This window comes from Equus asinus, chromosome X, assembly GCF_041296235.1.
Source record: "Equus asinus isolate D_3611 breed Donkey chromosome X, EquAss-T2T_v2, whole genome shotgun sequence".
Lineage (NCBI taxonomy): Eukaryota > Metazoa > Chordata > Mammalia > Perissodactyla > Equidae > Equus > Equus asinus.
Window position 1 is genome coordinate 136160476 of NC_091820.1, and position 19607 is coordinate 136180082.

The 19607-nt window shown below is 43.4% G+C and overlaps 1 protein-coding gene across 7 annotated transcripts in view; it reads left to right on the top strand.

Moving 5' to 3' along the window:
* The window catches only part of MTM1 (myotubularin 1), a 98244-nt gene that overhangs the window by 26559 nt on the left and 52078 nt on the right, over window positions 1-19607 (top strand). For 3 of the 7 annotated variants that reach the window (XM_044763391.2, XM_070502158.1, XM_070502157.1), the window contains 3 exons: window positions 729-823; window positions 14320-14430; window positions 19062-19163. In XM_044763391.2, coding sequence (XP_044619326.1) covers window positions 729-823; window positions 14320-14430; window positions 19062-19163 — 308 coding nt within the window. Of the gene's footprint in view, window positions 1-706; window positions 824-14319; window positions 14431-19061; window positions 19164-19607 lie in introns of all 7 variants that reach the window. The other 4 variants (XM_070502159.1, XM_070502160.1, XM_044763395.2 and 1 more) reach the window with 3 other exon arrangements.

Sequence of the window (19607 nt, forward strand, 5' to 3'; positions counted from 1 at the left end):
AGGGATTTCAAAATTATTAAGAAAAAAATTTAAAGCCATTAACACATTAAAGGACATCCTTGAAAGATAAGAAAAGGTATATTTTTCTTATGATAAATTAAGTTTCCTGATTTCATTTATCCTTATGTTTGAGTCTACTAAAGATGTACTGTTCTCTTGGCCATCTGTTTTATATCACTTAAATGTTTGAAGTGAATCTAGCTGAACTCTTCTCTGGACTATTAAAAGAGAAAGACTAGACTCTAGAAACATTTCTGCTGCTGACATTTATTTATTAAAAACATCACTGTTGTCTGTGTGATTAGAGGTTGGCAAACCTCAAGACCTATCTGCTGGTCAGTCTGTGAGGCTGTCCTATGGGAATTGCCATCCTCTGGTTGAAGCAGCCCAGTAGATGCCTTTCTAACCACCTGATGGTAGTTCATTTCTCATTCACTTCTGCTTTCCAGCCCTTCTCACCTTGCCCCCGGTAGTGATGGCAGTGTGGGCGTGCTCAGGGAAGCACTGCTAGTGCCTGGAGGTGACACGTGGCCACGCTAGTTCCCCCGCAGCCCCACCCGACGTAGCATGGCGAAGTAGAAACATTGCCAGTGCTCGCTTTCAACCTTTTCAGTGATTTTTTTATTGTAGTTATTCTTAGCCAAATAGTTTATATTAAATTAGTGCCATTTGTTGTGTATCTTCGTATATATTTCCATTATTTTAGGGTACTTTTTTTATCTTAATAGACAAAGAAGTTATTTACATATGTCCTTTCAATGGCCCCATTAAGGGAAGAGTTTACATCACAAATTATCGTCTTTATTTAAGAAGTTTGGAAACGGTAAGTAGACTCTAAGACCATAAAGATGGCCCTAACTGTTAAAGATGATGCTGAACTGTTTCTCTTCTGCCTTGCAAGACTGACTGTGAATCACATTAACGTGGGGGATACATTTGCTTCTCAACTCTTAATTTTTGGCTTATGCAAAGCTCGTTTACCACTAACACTTATGTATATAGGAATAGAATAAATTTAAAAAATAAGTTTTGTCCCTCATAAGAGTGGGGAGGGGTTGGTAACTGTCCCCATGTGCTAGTTTGGAGAAGTTAGGTCTAGAACAGTGGTTCTTTACCAGAAGCAGAGGTGAGAAGCACCTGTGGAGCTTGACAAGTGCCACGAGTGCCGTGGATGTACTGCAGCAGAATGTCCAGGCCTGTGGCCCAGGCACAGCTATAATTTTTAAGACGGAGGAGGATGCTGATGTGAATCCCTTATAAAGACCCATTGCACTAGAACTTTCCAGGTGTTCAATTACAAAGCACAGGTAGGAGTTTAGAACTAGGATGACTATAGTGTGGCTTAGTGCCACTCTAGCTTTTCATTCCACAACCGTGAAATGTTTTCTGCAGCATTTCACAGAATATTCTATTGCTGAAACAATGAGATGGTGATGAGATGTTCCAGAAGGGAAAGAATGACTGACTAGCTGCTGTGGCTGGCACAGAAGGACCTATGGTAGATGTGGTGGGTTGCCCACAGGCCGGCCTAAAGAGGCAGCTGTGTTTTGCTGAGATGGACCAAGGAGGAATAAAGCGCTCCAGGGTACATGCAGAGTAGCCCACTGCAGCTTATACACAGGAATTGAGACTGGGGGGGGAATCTGCCTTTTGTTTTATTGCTTTTATCCCACAATTTCTTCAGGACAGTTCTAATCTACATTAGTTTGCATCTTTTGATTTTTTTAAATTATGGTCATTATTGTGTCCAAATTCTGAAAAACGCTATTTATTTCTCCTAATCCCTTTGCTGTGGGAGCCCACTTCTCTAGTGTTCATAGTCCCACAAGGTTCGGAGATTGGGTATTTTATTTATGTGAATCTCTTCAGGCTTCTAAGTAAGACTAGAGCTGAAGAAATGTTCTAGTTTTCAAGAATGCAAAAAAAGATTCTGGAAATTAACAGCAGTGAGGTAGATGTCAACCCTTGGCAACAATTCTAGAATTAATCACTTAAACAGATGATTTTTTAAGAACCTAAGAAAGAAAGAAACCTTTGGGTGTGTTATTGACACATTGTCTTGATTGGCATATGACAGACCCTAACAAAGAAACATGGGTGAGAATGGTGGCAGTGCACTTAGGTAGAATTATAGACTGTGTATTAAAAGCTCGATGCCAGCCAGGAACGGTGGTCGCTAATGTCTTGCTGTGCGGGACCCTTCCTCTCCAGCGTTTCTAATATAATGCAGATAAGCACATAGAAAGCATTCATGTCCAACATGTGAAATACACCCAACGAGCCAACGTGCTTGATGACAGAATCGAGGTTTGAAAAGATCTTAATGGGCTAGGATATTGGAGTGAACCTAGTAATATGAAGTTTAGCATAGATAATATTCACTTAATAACAACCAGCTGTATCAATAAAGGATGGAGGTGGTCTGTGTTAACGGAGACCCAAGCTTATTTGGTCCAGAAATTGGACATGGTTGATTAAAAAATTAATATACCTGTAGGCTGAACTAACAAAAGCATAATGGAACGCCCAGACAAAATGAGACAGTAGTCCCATCTGAAGTGCTATGTTCAAATCCAGGTGCCACATTTTAAGAGGGACATTGACAAACTAGAGAGAGATCAGACAAAGCGAACCAGGCTAGTGAAGGGGCTGTCATATGAGCAATGATCCAAATAAATGTTGATCTTTTGTCTGAAGAAAAAAAGACTGAAGGGAGACATGACAGAGCTACCTTGAAATATATGAAGTGGCTTCTGTGGAGCAGGGGTTAGATTCACCCTGTACAGCTCCCAAGGGTCAAATTGGGACAGATTGAGAGATTTTATGCTGGTATATGCAAGAATCATCAAAAGTTAGAATTAAAGCAAGTGTTACAGTGCCTTTGACCTCTGAGACACTTGGCTCGTTGACCAGGCACACACACTCACTTCCATTTTATGCTGTCATTGATGCTGAATTGGGGAAATAATATTTAAACTTTGCTGCCGTGACAAGATTCTGTATATGGTGTGATCTCAACTACTTAAACAAAAACTATCTGTAGAAAAGAGACTGGAAGGAAATACACCAGAAGTTTTAGTACTTGGGATATCTGGAGAGTAGAATTATGCCTGCTTTGTTTTCTTCCTTCCATTTGGAATAAGCATGTATTACTTTTATAACTGGGAGAGCACTTAGCAAGCTTTATTTATTTTGCATTCATATGGCGCTCTAGAAGGTGGGGATTAGCACTGAATGGGTGAATAAAATGCCCATTTGACACTGACTACTAACTTTTTTCTTCTTCCACTAAGTTTTACATAAACATTTTGACTGCTTGGCCACAACATTTAGTCCAAGTAGAAAAGCAAGCAGCTAATGGCAGAAAACATCAGATAAAGAAAGCCACTTAAGTGGCTATGCAGAAGCCTAAAACATAGTCATCACAGTGGTTCTTACTTAAAGTCCCAAACAAGAACATTAATTGTGGATTCTGCTGCAAAATGTGAATGCTTTTCTGTGTGTTTGACAAAGAGCTGTCATCTCACTGGCATTTTGAAGCGGACGCCTGTGTGTTTCAGGTATGTAAATGCTGCAGTGGGAGTACGGGCTGACTCGGGAGTCAGCTGTTGAGTTTCGTGAGGTGTCAAGGGCATGTTCCTTGCTCCCATTCCCCAGTGCCCTAGAAGCACAGTGGTCGTTTCCTTAGTTTTTCACGGTAGCCTGCTTCCACCTGGCCCTCCTTCGTGGTCTCCCCCCTCCACTCTGCCCTGCACGCTGCCTCCAGAGCGATTCTCCTTAGAACGAGGCTGACCAGCTTACTTCTCAGTCCTAAAACTCTTATTTGGCTCCCTGTTGCCCACAGAATAAAATCCACTCTCCTTTATGTGGCATAAAAATCCTTCTGACTTCTCCGGCTTCAGCTCACACCACTTCTCCCCATACCGGTCTCAGACTATGCAGTGCCTCCTCCCTTTTCCAGCACGTGAGGCCCTTCCATGCCTCTGTACCCTCGCATGTGCTGTTCTCATTGCTCCTGGCTGCCCTTGCAGAAGCCACTCTTTGTCTTCAAGAAGCCATCTCAAAAATCATATCGTTTCTGGAGCCGTCTCCAGCTTCCCTTGAAGGAATCCCTCCCTCTTTTTGTCCCCACAGCCCTTTTACCCATCTCTGTGTTAACACTTACTGCTGCGAAACCTTCCCTGGCTGCCCTCTCTAAACTTGTAATACTCCTCCCACCGCCTCCTCTCCCCCTTCTGTGTGTGTTGTTTCTCCTGAGCACTTGCCACTGTGTCCTAGTTTATGTATTGCACTGCTGCTTCTCGGTCCTTGTCGGTCTGAGGACAGGGATACTTGTCTGTCTGTTCACTGGCGTACCCTCAGCACTTGGGATGGAGTCTGGCACTTCGCAGGTACTCAGTCAGACCGTGGTGAATGAAGGAGTTCTGTCTTGTTTAGTTGCTGCATGTCTGTGGTCTTAACTAATGGTGAGTCCTTTTGGTCCTCCATGCCTAGCTAGCACAGTGACCCCTAGGCAGTAGGTACTTGGTAAAAGTGTATCCAATGGATGAACTTGGGAGGGAACAGGCCTTGTCACTGTGGTTTGACCACAACTTGGACCCTACGAAATCGTGGCATCTTGAATACGAGTTTTGCTTTTGGAGTTTAGAAATCCTGTAGCCACCTTTTGACCTTGGGGGTGCTCAGGAATTTGGCTTGGGGGTCGATCTCGTGACTACAGAAGGGGCTACTTTAGGTATGTAACATCTGTAATCTCGTAGACTACCATGGGGAAGACTGTTTCCAGGAACGTTTTGGGTTCAGGTGCCATAGAGGATGAGAAAGATGTTAACCCTTTGCTCATTCATGCATTCATATCTTTATTCCAGAAACATCCAGTGAGCACCATGGTGAATCTGACACCATGCTAGATAAATGTTAGGGACACGAGTAATTGCGGTATAATATGGTATAGCCTGCAGTGGTTGCATAATGCTGTGAGGTTACAAGGGAGAGGATGATTAACCTCTAATGTGATGAGTCATAGAACACTTTATAGAGGAGGTGATATTTGAACTGAGTCTCGAAGAATGGTAACAATTTCCTGGACAGGAGGGAGAGTGGGAGGAGCATATCAGGTAGACAGTTTCCATATCGCATGTATAACAATATGAAAAAACACCATATAGTCTGGAAATGGCTGAGTGATCTGTTGGAGCTGGAACACAGAGGGCAGAGGGAGGAGTGGGGAATGGGAGGAGACGAGGCTGGAAGAATAGCTGCCTCAAGAGTCTCGTAAGCCACAGTTCAGCAGTATACATGTTACATGGAGAATGACATATCGGATGTGTATTTCAGGAACAGAAGTCAGTTTGCAGCGTGTATGATGGGTTAAGGGAGGGAGAGGCTGGAGGCAGGGAGGCCAACTAGGAAGTTATTTTAGTTTTCCAGGTAAGCAATAAGGGCCTGTAGTCGTAGTCGTGATAGAAAGGAGGAAACAGCATGAGAGATTCAGGAGGATTTTGGTGGCCATTTGGTGGTGGGAGTTGAGAATGATTCCTGTGACTTTTTTTTTTTTTTTTTGCTTGAATGGTTGGAGTTGCTCCCATTCATCAAAATAGACATTGTAGGAGAAAGAGTATGTTGGAGATAAACCCCTGGGGAAATAATCTGAATGTGTGCACTTCAACTGTACCACTACTAGGTGGAAATGTGTCAGAGCAGTTGGAAACGTGACTCTGAGGCTTCTGAAGTTATTAGCATGTCAGTAGATGAGATTACCTGAGAAGAGTATGTGACCAGAAAAAAGAGATGCCGGCTGAGGAGAGAACCCTGGGGGACAGGAACGTGTTTTTGTGCTGGGGAGAGAAAGAAGAGCCAGTGGAGAAGAGAATGAAGCAGCAGCGGTCAGAGCAGCAGAAACACCCCTGAGAGAAGGCTGTGGTAGAAGTCAGTAGAGGAGAAAACTCTTGGGAAGGGAAGGAGCAAACCACGGAGTGAAATGTTGCAGGGTTCAGTAAGATAAAGAATGAACAGAGGCCTAGAGGGTGGCCATCGGGAGGTCACTGGGGGCCCTGGGGAGAACAGGTTCTGCGGAGATGTGAGCCTCATCCGTCTCTCTCTTGGTCCTCCTTCCGCCTTGTGGTGGGAGGATTCTCCAGCTGCCAGGCCTCAGAACACTTCTGTCTGTCCGTTCTCCCCATGACCCCATCTGCCCCTTGGCTTCGGTCTCTTCTCTACAGCTAACATTGTATGTTCACAAAGCTCCTTAGACTTCACTGAGCCCTCTCCCACTTGCCCTCATCCCATCTGATGACAACTGACTGGTAGGCAAAGCAGATGCTACCCCGGCCCGTTCCCTGGTCTTTGTTTTCTAGTGCTGACCTTCCTGCCGGCCCTAGTTTCTCATTTCTGACTGCCTGCTGGAGATCCTCGACTTTCACCTGGCATCCCAGATGCATGGCCAAGCCAAAATTCTTCAGCTCTTTTTCCCTCCCCGGTTCCTTCTTTTGGTGTCCTTGTTTTTCATGATGGTGCTACTTTTCTTCATGTCACCCTGGAGTCACCACTCTCCCACTCTTCCCACCTCCTCTGCAGTCTTCTTCACATTTGCCTGCCCTTTGTAGTCCTCCTGCCCACCCTAGTCTGAGGTCTGTCACCAGAGCCTGTCTCCCAGGCTCTGGCAGTAGCCTCTCCCACTGCATTCTCTCTAGCTTCCTAAGACAGTACTGTAGTCTTATCATTCCTCTGCTCAGAAACTCGTGGTGGCCCTTTCCTTCCTCATTTCAGATTCCTTGGCCGGCATTCAGGGTCCTCTGTAGCCGACTCCTCCGTCGTCTTCTCACCTCTCTCCTGTGCATCCCCATGTTCTGGCTCGGGGACACTGCTCAGTGTTCCCTAAACGGGCCCTATGCTTTCTCCCCTCTGGACTTTCTTCAGGCCATTTTCTCCGTCTAGAATACATAGTCATCCCCACCTCAACCCTGCTATTCACCTCCCTTTTAAAAGTTATTTTGGAATATTTAAGATAGAAAGTTTATAAAGAATAACATACACATCTGTGGATCCACCACTCAGCTGAAGAAATCCCATTCCCCTTCATTCCAGAGGTAATCACTATTTGAAAGCTGGTATTTCTCACTCCTGGTCATTCGATACACCCCTTTTTAAAATAGAAGGAAGTATAGGAGATGTGTAGAAAGCTAAAGGAAGGGAGGCTTTTAAGCTTTCCACTTGAGCAGATGATAACCCTTGGGCAGTATAATTTGGTTCTAGGATTAGGACTGCTGACGCGATGAGAAATGTGCTGTGTATACAGTTTTCATTTTCTGACGATAAGTCAGAAACAGTACGTTCTTCCTGGATTAAATTCAAGGAGAAATTTGTTGATAGGGTTTTCTCTAAAAGATAGGAACATAGTGATCCAATTCTTCAGGCAGAGTATCACCCGAAGATTCTTGAAGGCCTTCTATAAAGAGAGAACACATATTAACTTTTACAGGGTAAAGGTGAGGACCTAGAATGTCGAGATCTGTTTGCTTTGCTTTTTGATGGTTTCCCGGTACAGAGACAGGACTTGGAGAATCAAGATGGATGGGTGACCAACATATCCATCAGACCCTGTCTCTCAGCCACTTCTGAAAAGAGCTTCCGACAGGTGCTAGGTATCATGCGGCCCAAGAGCTGGGCATCTGGCAAGTGTGGCGGCACTTAGGTTCCATAGTCTCTCTAACTGGCTGAAGTTGGAGCTGTAAGCCTTGGACACCACCCAGAAGGGAGGCAGAGTTTACCTGCCATTGTGGACATTTCAAAGCCAGACCTATATTCTTTCCCAGAGGGAAGGCCCGCCCACTTCATTACAAGCATGAACAAAGAGGATTCCTGTAGTGTTTTTCTTTTCAAGAGAATACATTGGAAACTTTTCAAGGTTGTTCTTTTTTAGCTCCTTCTGCCTAGTGGATTTGGCAGTTCTTTTCATTTTAAAGTAGGTGAAATAAGGTAAAAAGACTGTAATAAAACCATCCCAGTGTGTCTGTAAGGAAGAACATAGGATCCGTTAACTATAGGTGTTCTTTTAAATTTCAGTCTTAAATCATCTCTTTATATTACTGCTGCAAAGCAGATGCTGTTTTCAGGTTAAATACAAATGCTTCCTGCTGATCATCTAGGTTTCTTTGCCTCTGTCCCCATTCTCAGTTTGCCAGCCTCCAAACTGGAGAGTCTGTGGGCTACTGCGCCTTGATGTGGAAAGTCATGAATGAATTTAATGAACTGGTTCCACTACAAGTTCAGGCTTTCAGACCTCAGAAAGGGCCTTGTCGCTGCTTTGGCAACTCTTTTCGTCTCGGACTGACTTCTCGTTACCTCCCCTACTGCATCAGTGACAGACCTTCCATGTTCTTTTATTGACCTGTCTGTTGCTCTGTTGAAAAGTGGAAAGTCGTCCTCACTGAGCTCCCATGAATTCCCTCCCACCTGATGATGTCTGTTTTCCCCGGCCTTTCCTCCTCCTCTCCCATCTGAGAGGAAGGAACCAGACGTCTTCTTTCCCACAGCGAGTCCCTCGACTTGAGCCTTGCTCCTTTCTCCGTTTACTCCTCTGGAGCCCAGGTGCCCCATCACTTGTTCTGAGTCTGACATTTGTGGTTTTCCTGCCCCGCTTCCCCCATAGCTCTGTTCAAGTCTCTTTATTTTAAAACACTTTCTTGCATCCCGTCTACCCCCTGATTCTACTATCCTTTTTCTTCCCCTTCTTTGCCAGACTTCTTTAAACTTAGTCCACACATGCTGCTTCCACTTCCGGGCCATTCACTCCTTCACTTCTTGTGGTCTGGCTTCTGTTCCTTATTGAAACTACTCTTTCACTGCTCAACTCTAGTGGCCTTGGTTGAGTCCTCAGCTTCTTAACTTCTCTGTAGCCATGGGTATTGTTCAGTATTCCTGTCTTCTTTGTCATTTTCTTCATGCATTCTTGGCTCTTTTCCTACTTCCACCTTTATCGCAGTTCAGTTTTTTCTTCTTACCTCCTAAATGTATATTTGCCCTGGAGTTCTGTCCTTACCCTCTTCTTTCTCAATTGTCAGTTGCTTTCCAATTCTGTAGCTCCAGTCCTGATCTTTCATTCTTCATTCATTGACTATTTGAGAGCTTGCAATGTGTCAGGCACCATGCCAGGCATGAGGATATAGTGGTGCGCACAGCAAACAGCCTCTCCCTCGTGAAGCTTTAGTTCTGATGGGACTGACAGGCATTAATCAGATCATCACACCAGTGTATAAGAGCAAGCTGCAAGAAGTGTTGCATGGGAGTAGTACAGGAGTACAATAGCTTGAGGAGCCTGGGAAATTGTCCTGAGAAAATGATGCTTGACCCGTGGTCTGAAGAAGGAATAGGAGTTACCTAGTGCTGGGCAGGGGCTGGGTTGGAGAGAATAAGCTGAGAGAACAGCATTTGAGAGGCCCTGAGACCGAAGGGAACATGAAAAGATGACTGTGTGGCTGGGTTGGGTGTGAGGAGAATGGTGAGTGAGGAGCAGAGGAGGTAGGTGGTAGCCAAATGACCTCAGTTTGTAGACCCTGTTAAGGATTTAGATTTTTAGAGTTCACCAATGAAAAGCTTCAGAAGTGACTTAAACAGAGGAATGATAGCATCCGATTTACTTTTGTAAGAGATCACCCAGGCTACTGTGTGGAGGGCGGATTGTGAGAGGAGCGACAATAGATGCAGAGACCACTGGGCCAATTCCAGTGGTCCGGAGAAGTTGCTGGTGGAGATGGAGAGAGGATGACAGATTGGAGATTGATGGAAGAGGTAAACCTGGGAGATTGGATTAAGGATAACATACAAGGGATGTCGGGATGACTCCTAGGTTTCCACTGTCGTAAGTGGGTGGATGGAGTGCCAGGCACTGAGATAGGAAGATGTGTTTCATTCTGGACATTGTGAGTTTGAGGGGCCTTTGGGATCTCTCCAAGTTCTGTATTTCCAGCTGCCTCCTGGATACCTGTACTTGATTAATTTATCATAACCTCAAACTCAGGGTATCTAAAATTGACAATGTTAACCTTTCTCTAAGATCCCCTCCTATGTTCTTCACATCTCTTAGTGGGGCCACCTTCATCCCAGACACTTGGGCCTAAATCTGAGTCATCTTTGATTCTTCCCCAGTGGCTCATCTCCTTCTTTTGCTTTCCGCTCGGTCACTCTCCACTTTCAGATCCTCATAGCTTCTCACTTGCACTAAAACATTAGCTTCTAGGATTCCGAGGAATGGGCATAGCGCTCTCCTTGGTGGTGCAGAGTGCTCAGTGCTGCTAGATGCATCTTCATAAGGCGCCATTCTGTCATTGCATTCCTCTTCTCAAAACGCATTCTGTGGATCCCAGTCGCCCTGGTCTAAGCTCTGTGGTACTCCCCAGGGAATCCCCCTGCTACCTTACCTTAAACCTGGCCCGCTTGTTTTTTTTATAAACCCCCCCCCCCACCACCGTGCTTTCCCACATGTGTAGCTGATATCACTGTTACTTGTTTTTAGAACACCAATCTCCAGCTGCTATTATTCCACCCTTTAAGGATCACCTTTGTTGTTGCCATCGCCACAGAACCTTCATGTGACCCAATCAATAAGAAATTGTCTTGCCCTCCTCTGACCTCTCATTCCACTTTGTCTGGATTTTTTTTTTTTTTTTTTTTTTTGTGGCTCTTGGTACTTGCAACCTAGCATTGTGGCTATTCAGGTACACATGTCTTATCTCCCAGACTGGGCCCTGAGCTCTGTGAGGGCAGTGTCTGCATCTTATTTATCTCTGCGGTCCTCAGCATCTGGTATAATTTCTGTTACTCAGTATATACTCCAGAGAGAGCATGAATGAATGCATCTTTTTAGATTTTTTTTAATTTACTTCTCAACTATTTTAGATACTTGGAGGTACAGAGGCACAGAATTTTGAGTTAGAATGGACCTTTGAGAATCCTTAAATATTTAATGATGTTTAGATAGTGATGACTCAGGTTTCTAGAGAGTTAAGCTAATTTTCCCATTCCTGGATCTTCCAGTTTGGCCTGCTGGCTTATCTGATCTTGAACTTGTCATTTGGGGAGAACGTGGCAAGTAGCCTCATTACACCGTGGGTGCCTTTGGCCAGGAGCTGGCTAGTTCTCCTCAGTGTCCCATTTTCTGTTTTGTCTTGGGTCAGGCAATCAGAGCTATAGAATTCACTCTATAGAGGGACAAAGGATAGCAAAGGAGGTCTCGTCTCACTTTTAATTCTTCTGCTTTTTTTTTTTCCTTTTTTTGAGCAAGATTAGCCCTGAGCTAGCATCTGCTGCCAATCCTCTTTTTGCTGAGGAAGACTGGCCCTGAGCTAACATCTGTGTCCATCTTCCTCTACTTTATATGTGGCAAGCCTGCCACATCACGGCTTGCCAAGCGGTGCCATGTCTGCACCTGGGATCTGAACCAGCAAACCCCGGGCCACCAAAGTGGAACACGTGACCTTAACCGCTGAGCCACTGGGCTGGCCTCTGCTTTTTTGTTTTTCATTCTTGCTTCCATGTTGATATTAGAGTATCAGACTTTTATTTAGTGTCTAGTCTATGTATTTTTAGATGTAAGTTTGACATTTAGGAATATTGTTGAACTGGACGCTCATAAATCTCAATATAATCTAAGCATAATAACAGACTACTTGATAGTATGTTTTTAATACCTAGATTATATTGAGAAGTAAATACATTATAATATGCAGCTATATGTGGACACAGTTAATTGAGTAGTGTCTTGTTTCTCTAGGCATTTGTATTTCAGTCATGTAGTGAGGTGTCTTCACCCCATGCCAACCGCTAAAGAATGCCTTATTATAGGTACCAACAGAAACACCTGCAGCTGCTTGCTAGAGCATACTGATCCACTATATTTGCAGAGCACAGTTGTATCTTCCAAATGCTAAGATATTCTCTGCTATAATAATAGTAATAACTTCATTGTTTTCTAGCTACCATGTGGTAGGCACCATGCCAGGTACTTTTAAACCCATTGTCTCTGATCATCCCTATTTTACAGGTAAATGTGGCTGAGAGATACAGTAACTTGCCAAAGTCATCCAGCTGATAACGTCAAAATTCAGATTTAACCAGTTTTGTCCAACTTAAGAGCTTGTGCTCTTTTCTTGACACCATGATAACCATACTCTTACACTTTTTAAACTTTTTATTTTGAAATAATTATGAACTCTCAAGAACTTGGCAAAATAGTACAGGGAGGTGCTGTGTACGCATCACCCAGCTTCTCCAGTAACCGTACTGCTTTATCAAAACCAGGAAGTTGATTGGCACCAGTCAGTTAACCAAGACTCTTGACTGTGCTTGAATTTCGCCAGTTTTTTTGTGCACTCATTTTTTTCATGTTTTTTGTATACAATTCTATGACGTTTGATCCCATGTATAAATTCGTGTAATTGCCACCAGCAATCAAGATGTACAACTCCTTTGTCACCACAAAAGAACTCCCTCATGCTGCCCCTTTATGGCCACAGCCTCCTTCCCCTCAACCCCTGGCAAGCACTTCTCTGTTCTCCATCGCTACAATTTTGTCATTTAAAGAATGTTATAAATGGAATCATACAGCACTTGATCTTTTGAGACTGGCTTTAGCCCCTCAGCATAATGCCCAGAAGATTCTGCCAGGTTGTTTCGTGTGTGTTTCCATAGTTCATTCATTTTTGTAGGTGAGCAATATCCCATGGCATGAATGCACCACGGTCGTATACTTTTTGACTTTCTAGAATGCCCATGAGCTATATTTATATTTCATGAAGAAATGGTTAGTTTTTTGTATTGTATTCTAAGGAGAAGGATTTAAAGTAAAAGAAAAACTTAACTTTATTTCTATCCCCCAAAAGGACATCTTTTAAAGAACAAAAATTCAGTGAGCACCTTTTAAAGTTTTTCTTGATTTATCAAAGTTATCTCACACAGCATTAAAGAAAATATTGTAATTAAAAAGTTTGTGGAGGCCTTCCTATCTTTCTCCATATGAATATATATTTTATTTTATTGTAGTCACAGTGTATTTCGTATGCTGCTTTTTTCCACTTAAACTTATTTTCCCATGTACTGTAATTATTCTAGTAGCTGCATGTCTGTTCCATCGAGTGGACTAACTGCACTTTTCTCTACCCTGATGCCTACCGCTGGTTCTGTTGAGCATCTTCATGCATATAGCTTTTCCTCCTGGTGCCTGATAGCTGCAAGATAAGTTCTTAGGAGTGCAGTTGTGGAGTGAAAGGGTAGGACCATTTTTATGGCTCTTTTGATGTGTGTTCCCAGACCTTGGCTTGAATCTCACCCCTTCCCCCATGTTTAGTAAGCAAGTTACTGAAGCCTTTTAAAGCCTTGGTTGCCATGTCATGAAACAAGGATACTTCACCTATGTCCAGAATGGTCGTGAGGATAAAATGAGACGATGCGTGCAAAGCCCCTGTGGCAGTACCTGGAACAAACAAGGTATTCCATACATGGCAGCTGCTTTAATCTTGTTGCGATGATTGTGGTGTGACTTCACTACTGTGATTCCGTCGCGCCATCAGTCTTGTGGACCCCTGGCACCCAGCACTGGATAAGGATCGGTGGAGAAGCATTGTTAGGTGTTCAGGCCCTTCTCCTTTGGGAAGTGCACCCATGGCTAAAATAGGCACTACTTCCAGATGCTTCGTTTCTAGTACAGGAATACAGACATGTACATTCATGGCAACAAGGCAGAGTGAAGCGAGTGGGGTGACAGCAGACTGCATCAAGTGTTGTAGGACTTCCAAGGAGGAAGCGATTAATTCTTTCTGATCTAATGGGGAAACGGGCTTCGTGAGAGGTGATGCTTGCTGAGCCAGGGCTTAAGCCATGGGGAGAATTTTGGTAGTTGGGAGAGCTAGATCATCCTAAGCAAAGGGAAGACCAGGCACAAAGCACAGAGGCCTGATTGTAGACGAAATGTTTGCAGAACGGTGTGCTGGTCGCTTGCGGCGCACAGAATGTTGTGGGAGAGCAGCCTGCAGAGACAGGCTGGAAGCGACATCACGGGGCCTTTGAATTGTGTCCCTGGGCATTTAGTCTTTATTCTGTAGGCAATGCAGAATGGCAGATGTTTGGGGATGCATTTTGGTTGCATCATTGACTATCTTAATGCTTGCTCTTTCGTGTGTGATCTCTGTCATGCTTTTGTTCGTAAAAAGTGGTAAAAGGGCCAAAGTAAAAATGACCTGAAAGCATACGGTTGTTTTTTATATGTTTTTGAAGTCCGAATTAAACTGACAGAAATACTGACTTTTGTGTTTTTGTTCATTACAGGATTCTGCTCTCATACTTGATGTTCCTCTGGGTGTGATCTCGAGAATTGAAAAAATGGGAGGCGCGACAAGTAGAGGAGAAAATTCCTATGGTCTAGATATTACTTGTAAAGTAAGAGATTCAGTACTTTCTTATGCAAAAAAAGGCACATTAGTGTTGAATGATAAGTAAAAACTTAATGTGGGTTTAAAAAAAACATCAAAGACCCCTGTTATCTAAGGCGTTGGCATGGTTCTTCCCTCATGATCAAGCTTTCCCAAACTGCCTGGGGAAATAGTTGCTATAAAAGGGACCCTCTGTTGTCACCAAGTGTGAGGGCTCTAACTGGTAGTTTGTTAGCTTGACTGAGTGGGAGGAAATCTTTATAGATAAAATTTCACACTTTTTAGTTTTTGTCCCAGCTTACTTCATGTGATGTGTTACCAGCTAGACACCTTCACCCCGTGACAGGAAGGAGTACTACAAGAGCTCTCGCCCTCTGTGAACAGGATGTGCTCTGACCTCTAACGACCTTTCTAACTTCTGTTTAGAGGTAGTAGCCTGACATTTTGTTTTGGCATGGTGAGCGGTGGAGATGTAATGATACAATGTACTCAGTTACAGTAGTGATCGTTACTGAGCATCTCTGTCAGCCCAAACAGGGGCTAAGAGCTTTACGTTTAATCCTCAGAGAGGGACAGTGGTGTCCCCATTTTATAGATGGAGAGCCTGAGGATAAGGACAGTTGGACAACTTAGCTAAGATTATCCAACACTTGGCAAAGTTGGGGTGCAAATACAGTGAGATAAGCATTTTGAAAACAAAAGAATAAACTTTCTGGCAAGAAAACTTGCTTTCCAGGCATTGAGTATCAGAAGAGTACAATCCGTAGAAAAATACCCAATCCTAGAAAAAGCTAGAGGGCATTCGGAAGTCCCCTGTCCTAGTGGTTCTCACGCCTGCTTGCGTATCAGGGTAAGCTGGGAAACCTTTTTTAAAAATTTAGATCTTTGGGTTCTACTCCAAATCCTACTGTAAGATAATCTCTGAAGGCTTGGGCCCAGAAGGTTGGGCCTCTTTCAAGTCTCTCCAGTGACTGAATGATCAGTCTAGTACCAGGGTCAGCACACTTTTTCTGTCAAGGGCCAGATAGCAAATATTTTAGGCTTTGTGGGACAGTAGGATCTCTGTCATACGTTCTTCTTTGTGTTTTGTTTTTTCAACCCTTTTAAAATATGAAAGACATTCTTAGCTTGAAGCCCATACGAAGAGTGACATGGGCTAAAGTTTTCTGACTCCTGGCCAGTCCAAGTCCTTCATTCTATGGATGGGGAGATGCGGCTTTGCTAAGCAGGATTACTTGCCTAGGGTTGTGCAAGGAGCCAGTGGAAGAGCCAGAGTTCAAACCCAAGTCTCTTTTTCCTAGTCTTATGCACTGTGATTTCTTAAAACCAATCTCCTATCCTTTTGTTTGGATTATGAATACAGTATTGTTTGTCTCCAGTTTATAAAAGATCAAGACTAGTTCACTATCAGAAACCGGAGGATTATGTCATTGTTAGACTTGAATTGAAATTCTCCATTATTCCCCACCTTGGCTTTTTTTTGGTTTTTGTTTTAATCTGAGCTACCTTAATGCCTTATCTACAATACCTTTATAAGGCCTTATCTATCTACCCTTTGGGGCCTAGAAATACGGGGATTTACTTTTAAGGGAGGGTTTTGCATTTTGCATTAAAGGACATGTGGGAGTAGAGTGTTATATTACAGTACTCAAGGGAAAATGGGGTTGCTATTTTGATGAAGTGACTTTCATTCTAATACATTTTTAAAATAATCCTATTTGTTACTTTATCAATAAGAAAAACTTGTATTTAAATATTAATCCCCCCAAATTAATAAGACAGACCACATTCTTACCCTTTGACTGTTTATTCTAAGAACAAAGGACTCAGGAACAACTGACCAGGCCTAATTCTCAAGTGTGACATGTGTATTTCTTGGAATTAGCACTGAGCCCAAAGACGATGGCCTAGAACAATGTTGTAGCACAACCTTTTAACCCAATTATCTCCCTGGAAACGCCGATGTCTCAAGAGGCGAATTCCATTTTCTCAGTAACAGGCCTGAAGTTGATAGACAGGGAATCTGCTACAGTGGGATAGACTCTCTCTCCTCTCCTCTCTCTCATAGGTCAGCTTTCATCTGCAGTCAATAACCATAATAACAGTTGCGTTTCTTTCCCCAAACAAATAGTTATAATGCCCTACAAATTTGGTTCTACCAGTTCTGCGTATGGGCATTTCTGCTTGCCAGTAGCAACTTTCACATGGCGGATGTTGTCCCAGTGGATGTTGTCTAGCAACAGAGGAGAAGGTAGCTCTGAATGTGTGAATTCTTACCACCAACACCCGCCCTAGCCCCATACCAGGCCCTGCTGACACCTCGGAGCTTTAACAACAAAGCAAAGCCAAAACATACCACCACAAAGTCTTCTCTCTTCTTCCACACCTCACCCCCATGTACTTGGTTTAAAGAGAGTGTATTTTGAAGTCAGCAGTGATGGGGGTTGTTTTTTAGAAATGCATTATAGAAATGATGCCTCAGTAAATTAGTCCTTTAGCATTGTTGATATGGGGGTGTGTTCACTTCTACTCATTTATTATAGCAAGGCTTGGTGCATCGCCATATGACCCAGTTGTTAAATAGGCCGAGGGTCTGACTGCGAGACTCATGCCACAACACAACGCTCTTTCCCAGGTGTCCTTCCCTGTCGAGCCAGGCCCTAAGGAGACCAGGGGGAACATACCAGTTAGTAGATGCTCATATTTCTGTTACAAGTTTGGTGACCTGCCACCTGTGAGTCATTTGCCTTTTCCACTTCAATTTTCTTGTTGGCAAGATGAGATAGTAATTCTTTCTGTCCTTTAATTACATCGAATCCAATGACAAAAAGAAGTTGCTTGAAGCCCTCGTGCTTTGGCACATTGAAAGTAGTTGTTTTGAATCACTGATAGATCAGAATAAATATTTATCTAGAAATGGTCTAATTTCTGGCTGAGTGATTAAGAGGATGATGTTACAGAGTTATCATCTGACCCGAGGCTGTTAGGAAGACAGTGGCTCGCAGGTCTTTGAGCCCTGAGGATCCCTGGCTGTCCCGTACTGTACTTGGGGCTCATTGCAAACCCTTTAAAAGCATATCATCTTATTGCAATGATTTTTTTCCTTCTGCTTGACTAGTGCTTTGCTTCATGAGCCAAAAACTCATATCTCAGTTTTCTTTTTTTAAAAAAGATTTTATTTTTCCTTTTTCTCCCTAAAGACCCCCAGTACATAGTTGTATATTTTAGTTGTGGGTCCTTCTAGTTGTGGCATGTGGGATGCCGCCTCAGCATGGCTTGATGAGCAGTGCCATGTCCACACCCAGGATTCGAACCAGCAAAACCCTGGGCCCTTGAAGCGGAGCGTGCGAACTTAACTGCTCAGCCACAGGGCTGGCCCCTCAGTTTTCTTGAAATATGTTGTGAATTGGTTTTTGGATTTTATTCAGTTACATGCTTTTAAAAATGAAAGCACAGAATCCTGGAGCTGGCAAGGCCCAATAGATACCATCTGTATGCAGAGTGATCAATCTTGGGTGGTTCCTTAGAGTCTAGTTCTTTACACTTCCTTCGCTGCTGCTTGCATTTTGGAATGTCTTGTGTATGTCAAGGCCTTTGGTGGTCCTTCACAGTAAAGACTTAGGAAGGTTTAAGAGTGCTCTTGAGATAATAAATGAAAAATCACTGAGAAATATGAAGATTGTGACATCTAAGAGAACATGGACTGGGTCTGTCTCACTCCTGAAGAATCCCAAGGGCCCAGCGCTGTGCTCAGTTTCCTGAATTGAAAGTGCACTGCAGAATGGAGCATTTTTAGTGCTCAGCCATCACTCAGTCACAGCACCATGATTGATTTAAGAGGCAACCTAAAACCTCTAGCTTTGAAATTAAGATAGACTGTTATATATTTTAATATATAATACAAATTGATATTTAAGGGAACTTATTTTGTTTGGATTCAATTTAAAAGGATGTTTTCCTGATTATTAAAGAAATATGTACTGGAAACTACCTTTAAAATCTGATTTCAAGCATTAATTTTTAGTACCTGGAAGCATAGTCACTCCTAATATGGAGTACTTTAATGTGGTTTATCTAGAACTCTGTGAAAGTAAAATTGTATAGTAAAAGTATATTATATTACTTGTAATGAGAGCTTAAAATGCCAGTCATTTCCTAATTTTTAAGTGAGACTTTACAGTAAAAGCATGAGGAGAGAGGGAGAGCTTCTGTATTTTAATGACATGTTTGACAATTCTGAGATTATATTTGATAGCAGATACACATTTGAGAAGTTCTATGAATAAAATACTGCTTTATTATTAAAATACCTTGGAAAGCAGGTAAAGTAGGTAGACGCAGAGATGACGTGCAAGGCAGGGATTGATCTCTCGTTAGAAAGTGCACATCAGCTCTCTCTTCTCTGGAGCACAGGCTGCCTTGTCTGTGTTCACGACTATCATGGGAATATTTTCAGGTGTTCTTAAACTGGATATTTCAAAATATCATACAAAACAAAGTTGTTTTCTTAGTAATCTAGATGAATTGCCCTTTCAGGTAAGTGCATCTTCTTCTCCCTTCGTTGACCAGAAGAGTTTTTGCTAACAAAGGTGACTTTGTTTGAAGACTGAACTGTCGAATTTCTCCTCTGCCTCCTAGGACATGAGAAACCTAAGGTTCGCACTGAAGCAGGAAGGCCACAGCAGAAGAGATATGTTTGAGATCCTCACGAGACACGCCTTTCCCCTGGCCCACAGTCTGGTAAATTCCAGGGTTCTCCTCAGTGTCTTTCATTTAGTCTCTGTGCTGCGCTTCCCGGTGTGATGTGTGTGCGAGGGTGTTTATTAAAGACGATCGAACCATTCCCAGAGGGAGTAGGCCTCTCCTCTGCTGGGCTGTGTGGGATGGCTCACCCCGGTGACTGAACTGCAGTGCCCATGAGGCACATCGGAGCCCCGCACGAGCCTGGGAGCTCCACCCAGAGCTGGTTGTGCTCTCCCCCGCTGAGCGCGCCCTCAGTCATGGCCAGCCCCCTTAAAAAGGCATAAGGTAACGAGCTGGACCGTGGGTGCCATAGTGCAACACTGGGAAGTCACACCCCAGAGTTCGTTCCTCTCAGCTTAGGAGCTGACGAGCGGTGCGTGTCAGGCTTTTGCGGCACCTGTTCTAAATGGGAACAAGTCCTCTGAGCTCTAATGCCATTTA